The sequence below is a fragment of the Nanorana parkeri genome, unplaced genomic scaffold, assembly GCF_000935625.1.
Source record: "Nanorana parkeri isolate BGI_ZX_2015 unplaced genomic scaffold, ASM93562v1 scaffold2859, whole genome shotgun sequence".
NCBI lineage: Eukaryota > Metazoa > Chordata > Amphibia > Anura > Dicroglossidae > Nanorana > Nanorana parkeri.
This window is the reverse complement of record NW_017309127.1, coordinates 61,473-69,473: the sequence shown is the minus strand read 5'-3', so window position 1 is coordinate 69,473 and position 8,001 is coordinate 61,473. Positions and strand designations below refer to the sequence as shown.

General features: G+C 46.3%; 1 protein-coding gene across 1 annotated transcript in view; it reads right to left on the bottom strand.

The window, feature by feature from the left end:
• Window positions 1–8,001, bottom strand: part of LOC108802430 (poly [ADP-ribose] polymerase 14-like) — a 37,273-nt gene that overhangs the window by 6,065 nt on the left and 23,207 nt on the right. Inside the window, exons 10-13 of the mRNA XM_018574286.1 lie at window positions 7,159–7,308; window positions 4,931–5,137; window positions 3,279–3,881; window positions 514–656 (exon numbers count right to left, since the gene is read on the bottom strand). Coding sequence (XP_018429788.1) covers window positions 514–656; window positions 3,279–3,881; window positions 4,931–5,137; window positions 7,159–7,308 — 1,103 coding nt within the window. The remainder of the gene's footprint in view (window positions 1–513; window positions 657–3,278; window positions 3,882–4,930; window positions 5,138–7,158; window positions 7,309–8,001) is intronic.

Here is an 8,001-nt window from a genome sequence, read left to right as displayed (position 1 = left end):
CTTCCCTCGCTCCCCCCCCCCCCCCCCCCGTATGCAGGCCGCATGCAAGTGATCTCAGTGACATCGCCGGGATCACTTGTAGAAAACAAGCGTCGGCTTCCCCGCAGCACATTTAGCCCTGCTTGCCCAAAGCAGGGTTAAATGTAGAAAACAACTACCCGCACAGCTCCCGGAACTGCATGTCCCGTGCATCGGGAGATAGGAATTCCACACCCCTGCTGCCCCTGTACTCCCTGCTGCCCCGAGGCCAGGCCTTAGTTGGCCTTGTGGGAAATCCGGCCCTGCAGAGGAGCCCCTACCAGGGGTTTTATCAGTCATCATCCAGTAGCGATGTGACCCTCCAGGTAAATGGTGACATGGAGGTTCCACTTACTCCATGACACCTGCTCAGCACTAGTCCTCAGTGCCATGTTTGTATGCCCAGTCCCTACACCATACGCAGACCATCACTCCCACCCAGAATTCTATCACTGACATCTGACATCATCCATCACAATGTATTGGAGACATTACCTTCAGTATTATGTTTCTGCAGCTTTGCTGGAATTTCTGCTGTACAGTGGTGTATTCAGAAGTCCCGGGAGCGACATCCACCTCCATCACAGGGGTCTTACCCATCGTCTCCCAGTGTGTTGGCAACGCGATAGATTCCCCTTCTAAAAGATAAGATGTGCAGTCAGGACCCAAAGAAAAAAACAGACAAGTAAAACCGTGGTGCAGGACCCCATATCACCCTCTTTACTGATGGAGACACGGGTAGTTTAGATTTTTTTTCCCCTGCAATTCTGCAATCAAGTGTCTTCCTATGGCTGTGTATGGCCACAGCTGCAACCTTGCAGCCTGCAGGTCAATGCCCTACAGCAACAGCTTCGGGAACTGTACCAGCACTCCACAGGTAGCTGTAGATCTAGCTTTGGGCACTGGATCCTGCCAAAGGCACTTCATACAGCGCATTGGGTTAGCTGCAGGGTGCTATATATGTCCAAGGCAGAAGCATATTCGTACAGGTGTGCCACTATCCCTAAACACCCCTTATGGAGTATGATCATTTGGAGTGAGCGAAGAATAAAGTCAGTTTTTCCTGCCTGCCTGCAGGGTCGTGGCTGCCAGTAGGCAAACTAGGCAGCCGCCTAGGGCGCACTGCTACCTAGGGCGCAGCCTTGACCATTCACCCCCCATGGTGCCCCCGTCTATTTCAAATTGCAAAAGCCAAAAGCAGGCTGGCTATTGCACCCACCCACTGAGCAGAGGAGCGTAACTGAGAGACAACTTTCTCTCTAAGGTTCGCTCCTCTGCTCAGTGGGTGGGGTTTCATTAGCTAGTCTGCAATTGGCTATTTCAAATTAAATTACATACACCTGTCCCCTGCAGAAACTAACCTGCAGGAGAATGGGGCTCCGCGGGGGTGGAGATTGGGGGTTGTGCCACGGGAGGGGGGGTGCATGGTGCTGGTCTTGCCTAGGGCACCGGCCCTGCCTGCATGCCCCCTACGGTTGGGGCAGCATGCAGTGGACGGCGGACAGCTATGAGACAGGCTAGGGGGCTGGAGCATGCTCAGAGTGCCACTGGTGTCCTTCTTGGAACACCAGACTGCCCAGCTAATGCATGGAGGCTGGTACAGTGGCCATCTTTGTACTCCCAACACCAGCAGCAGGGGAGTGCCCTCCAGTGATACTGTGGTTTCCTAATTTGGTCCTTTCATCTCTCTACTGGATCTCACATACAAGGTTGCTTCCCTTGTTGCATTTACTTCTGAGAGTTTAGAGCTTGAAGCTCTATTGTCAAGGAACCTTTTCTTGTTCTTCCAAGGATGAGGTCATGCTTAGGCTGAAGGATTCCTTTGAGCCTAAGATCATGTCTACTTTTCAGCTTCATGAGGATATCATCCTTCCCTCCTTTTGTCCTAACACATCCTAGGGAAGTCTCTCTCCATTGTTTCAAGTATATCTCTTGGCTACAGCTTTGTTCTGACAATCAGATTGTCTATTTATTCCAAAGGACCTCACATGGGGTTCCCTGCGTCTCATTTTACCATCTCAAGATGAAAAAAATAAGTCATTGTGCATGCCTATTCTGCGAAAGGGAAGGCTCTGACTCTTTATGTGAACGCACACTCTACTAGACCTGTCAGTGCTTCTTGGGTTTTTTGGCATCAAGCATATGTGTTGCAGATTAACAAGGCAGCCCCCTCAGTCTTCTGTTAATATGTTTACTAAGTTATACCAGGTGGATGTTTGGGCACTATCAGGCATAGTATTAGCCATAAGGGGCTACAGAGTGCTGCGTGAGGTTGGGCCTTCCCTCTTGAGTTCTGTTATGCAGGCCTGTTGGTGTGGTATGCTTGGGTATGTCCCAGTTATCTCTGAATCTGCCCCTGTCCTGTACTGGTCAAGAAAATTGGATTTTTGACTTTTCCGTTGCTTGGAGTACAGTACAGGACAAAGCACCCTCCCCTCTATGTCCTTTACTGCATGTAAAATAATGGAGGATCCCTTGACTTGGAAGGGTTATATAAGGGTCCTTACAGCTCTGGCCAATCACCTGATATCTTCATATTACCCAGTCATCTCTGAATCTGCCTTTGTCCTGTACTGTACTGTGTTTTTTTAACATTCATGCATCTTTCTTACGTTATATATCTGACCTATTATAGAACTTTTGATCTGAGCCACCTGTGAATGTTTTCCAGGCAGTCACTCTGATGCACCCCACTTTCTACATGTGTTGTGAGTTTGACAGCACTGGTGTGGGGCAAGTGCCTGGTACCAAGACAAGCACTGTCAATCCGGACTAATTAGAGCTAATGTGGTGGACAGAGACATAACATAGCTAATTGCTGGTGTCACCATCCCCAGACGGATTTGCCATAGGGTAGAATAAACCAATAAGTGGGAAGTCCAGCCATAACAGGCACTGAGAGAGACGGGAGGGGAAACACAGAACTCATCAATAGAAGCTGACAGATGGGTTATCTCAATGTTGCCAAACCTAAATATCTTTCTGTAGGAGGCCATCTGAGGCACATGAAGGTCCATGGAGAATGATTTATAGGAGGTGAAAGTTTCTAAGGTGAATCTTCCCTGTAATTGCAGCTACTGAGTTTAGGTGAATTTATATAATACAATGGATGGATGAACACAGAATTTCCTTTTAGAATATGCCGCACCCTATAATTCATATCCCTCTGGGTCATTTCTGATCCTTCTCCCTGATGAAGTACAACGCTGCAGAATACGGCGGAGCTATTCAATAAACATTACAACAAAAAGCCCCATTACCATGTTTCACAAAACGTTGGATCCGAATTTGGTTTCCCTGCGTGTCTGTGGCCTTTTCATGTTTTATACTGACAGCAAATAGTTGTCCATGCATCTGGATTGTGATCTTATCCTTCCTGTCAGTCTTTGCCTCTTCCAGCTCCAGGTTTATCATCTTGTCGAAGGCAACCATAATCCCTCCGGTCTCGTATCTCCATTCCACCAGATTACCGGTGAGCTCGGCAGTCCTCTCCTTCTTCTTTCTGTCTTTTACTCGGTTTATAATCGTTTCGATCTCCCCGGACACGGCCATTACGTCCCGGGTGAGGCCCAGGATCCGGATGGAGGGGTCGGGAGGTTTGTAAATCACCGAGACCTGAAACTTTTTCTGGAGGTCGGAGAACTTCTTCACCTCGGCTTCTTCTAGTTCAGAGATACATTCCTCTCGGATCACCTTCTCCGACTGCTCGAATTCTATCTGCGCCTGAAGCCAAGCCTTGGTCCTTTCCACGTCACTTTTATCTTCAGCACATAAGCTGAACACCACAGGCTCAATGCCATCTACCAGCTGGAAGGCCGTCAGCTTCTGAACCCGCTTCTGTGCTTTTGATGACATAAACAATTCTAAAGGGGAAGAAAAGACAAAATGAAGTCACAAACTGAGAGAGAAAATCTAAATTGGGAATAGTCACTCTATAAACGGGATTCACACCAGGTCTGGATAACGTGCATTTCAGCAGAAGAACTGCGTGGATGTGCGGGATAAAGATCATTTCATGACGATTGGTTCACTGATTGAAGTAGATATAAACCCAATCACTAAAGTCTCATAATAACACGGCCATGTCACTTCAAGAAGTCATTTTCAAGGTCACATTACTCTAGAATACTCTTTCTGGTCCGATAAGCTGTAGCCATTAAATGGATCCCCCCCCCGCCCCTATGGAAGTTCAGTGGAAAACATTAATCAGTCAGATGATCCCATATGAAAAATTTAGACATTAGTAAATGAATTGTCCTCTCAAATGTCATAACATATGGGACCAGAGGTGTAACTCTACTCTGACTCTAAATGCAGGGTGACCTACACTGGTCCAACCACCAAAACTACTACAACCCATATATGTTCACCTCAGTATGTCACATGACACATGTATATAATAGGGGCTCATAGCAGGCTGCCATTGTCTCTGTGTCTTTATCTTTTTTTGCATATCTGTATCCAGATACTTCTACATACTCATTGATGTGGCTGATATTAATGTGTTTATGCTCTTTTGTGGAACTGTTTGAGTTCAATAAACAGAGTTTTGGGGGCCCATGCACAGCATAGTGTTGTGTTAATCAGATTATTTTTTCCAGATCTGGGTACTCATTTTCTAATATAGTTGGATCTTTGCAGAGTCTTAGGACTTTGCAGTCCCTAAACTAAACTGATGATTGAGTCCACATACTGTACACTGTATCTTTGCTTCGTTCCATTAAACCCAGATGAAGGGGGTGAATTTACAGCCCCCAAAACGTGTTGGCTTTGCAAATAATCAATCATTGGAATAAACTTCACAGTGTGACGCTTCAATCTCACATTCTCTCTTCCAGGATACTGAACCTCCTATAACAGAAATGTTTCTTCCCCTCTCTTGTTCTCTCTGGGTCAGCCATATTGTACTCACCGGTGAGTCTAGTGAGGAAGGATTTGGCTTCGGGCAGGGCTGTCCCCTCTCTCTTCTTCATGCTCATGTAGAAATCATTCAGCATATGTTGCTGGAATAGAACCACTTTCACCGTCTGAAGCGAACCGACTGATTTAGATTTGATGAATTCCACCAAACCATCGAGGATTGCGTCGGCCACTGTGGAGGCAGCTAATCCCCCCGCACCTGCATCAACGAGACAGAAATGTTCAACTCAGATACCGTATTTTTCCATCTATAAGACGCCCCCATGTATAGGACGCCCCCCACTTTTCTTACCCAAAATTCAGAAATCAATATTTTCCATGCTCTTTTGCATAACTGATTACATCCAGTTTAAATTTTGCAGAGTAAGACAGCCGCTTCCTGATATTGGTATTTACCGGGATTTTTTTTGTTTTCTGACATTTTATGGGCTCAGAATGCTCCGACATTACCGCTCCCTATTACATCTGGGCACTGGCTACAGGCTCTCCGCAGCATCAGCTGACGTCGGGTACTTAAGGCTCATGATTGGAGGAAACCTGTTAGCTTGTCTCTGCAATCGGAAGTTTCACTCGTGAGGCTAGTTTGCAGAGGTATCGGCAGTTTCGCAACCGCGGTTCTCCTCTCAGCCCCCCCGTGTATAAGACGCCCCTCCATTTTTAGGTAAATATTTTTATTAAAAAGTATAGTCTTATACATGGAAAAATACAGTATCTACTAACCTAAAAATTTTACTTTTCCTTCATTCAACATATAGGTAAAAGACATTGTTTGAGTCACCTGATATAGTAAGCTAGCAACAGATGAAGCTCCTCCCACATCTCCAAGAAACTGCATTACATCTCTCTGCCAATGTTTGCTTGGTTATCTTCAGTTATAGGGTCAGCATGGAGATATTAGCCCCTGGCAGACCCGAGAACTCAGCACAGGGATGGTGGAAACTCATCGTAATGGGCACAGCAGGTGAACAGAACTGGGCACTCAGCACAAGGATGGCGGGAGCCCCTCATAATGGGCACAGCAGATGTACTGACCTAGGATCTCAGCACAGGGATGGTGGGAGCCTCTCTAGTTCCCAAGAGATAAGAGAGATTGTCAGGGAACTCTCGCCATCGACCAAACAGTGAAATTCTCATCTTCTGTCTGGACCAATCCCATTACTCATCTCTTAGGCCAATGTCACATGGTTGCTATATGGGACACAGCAGGGAGGTGAAAAAGCGGCTGGATGAGCGCGGCACAAAACCAGCTCTATGTTCTTCCTGTAGATTTTAGAGGTTTTGTCGCTGTGACATCAGCCTCAGAAACTCATATAATTCGGAAATGATTACCGTATTTGCAGGAAAGTGGAAGAATTTGTGTTTTCATGAGAAATTAATTATTTTTTGTAGAAGGAGTTTTCAGGAACATCACAGCAGACAGTAAAATGCCTTAAAGACGGGTTCAGGTTCATGTGACCATAACTGGGGCTCACTGTCATTGGCTCCTTTCAGCTTGTCATGGAGACGCCCACCGCTGAATGTCCTCCGCTACTCATTGTGTTTGTACCGCAGCACGAGATATTGTACAACCCACTGCTGACAATCACATGATGCATTTTAGATGTTTAGAACACCTTGCTTTGCAGGAAAGCTCCTGAACAGAGTTATTGGGGGCAGCTGAGGGGAAAGCTTATTTATTTCTTGCACAATGAAGCAGAACCGTCTGTCTATCCTGAGGAGATTACTTTGTGAGTTGAGCCCGAAGCCAACTCATCAGAACTCATTGTTTTCTCTACAAGCTTTGTGTCTCCAACTCATCATAATCCCTTTACAGCCGAACACCTCTATACGCGTCCTCTCCACTTTCCACTCCCCAGACACGGCTGTAGTTCTGCTATGTATTTAAGTTTTGTTATGTTATACCATCCACCCAAAAAATTACTGCACACCACTAGTTCACCAGACATGTAATATATTCCACCCAAAAGCCAGCATGGCACGGTCCACCACTGACGCGTTTCACCCTTATGGGCTTAGTCGTAGAGGGAATTGCTTGTTACTCAATACAACGCATAGGGTGATCCTATAATGAGTATAATTTGTACTGCCCGCCCTTGTTGTATCTATGACTTCGTACATGGGGGAAAATTTGTGACCCCCTTCCAATATTTCTGCGTGATTCCAAATCTATAATCTGATCCTCGAACCCCGGGGCGGGAGGGGAGGGAGGGGGGGAATCACCTGAGTTCAGGGTGAAGTTTTGGTTGGAAGAATTCACAATGACGTCGGTCTGCTCTTTGGTTATATCGCCGGTCTTCACCTCATAAGTGGCAGGTCCGATTTTCATCTCGTGGACCCCGAGTGACGGGTTTGTCACCGTCCCAAAGAACGCTGCGGGACAGAAAGAGAAGAGGATGAAAACGGGAAGTTACTCACAAGTGACAAGGAGAGGGCCGAGGCGCTGAACAATTTTTTCTCCTCAGTATACACTCAGGAGGGAAACGGGTTTGACATACAGGATAAAACACAGAGTTCTACCGATAATATACCCCAGTGGTTGACGGAAAGTGGAATAGAACAAAGACTTAAAATGCTCAATGCAAATAAAGCGTTGGGACCAGATAACCTTCACCCCAAGGTACTTAGGGTACTAAGCCAGGTTATAACAAGACCATTATTCCTAATTTTTAAGGACTCCTTAATGACTGGTAGGATCCCCAGTGATTGGCGGAGGGCTACGGTAGTTCCAATATTCAGAAAGGGGGCTAGGTGCCAACCTGGGAACTATAGGCCGGTCAGTCTAACATCGGTAGTTTGTAAACTGTTAGAAGGTATAATTAAGGACTATTTGGTAAAATTTGTTAAGGATAACGGGATAGTTAATGACAATCAGCACGGGTTCAGGAAAGACCGTTCCTGCCTGACTAACCTGCTAACTTTTTATGAGGGGGTAAGTAGAGATATGGACGGAGGTAAGCCGGTGGATGTGGTATATCTGGATTTCTCAAAGGCTTTTGATACGGTACCACACAAACGCTTGCTACACAAGCTGAGGGCTATGGGCATAGATGAGGTGGTGTGTAC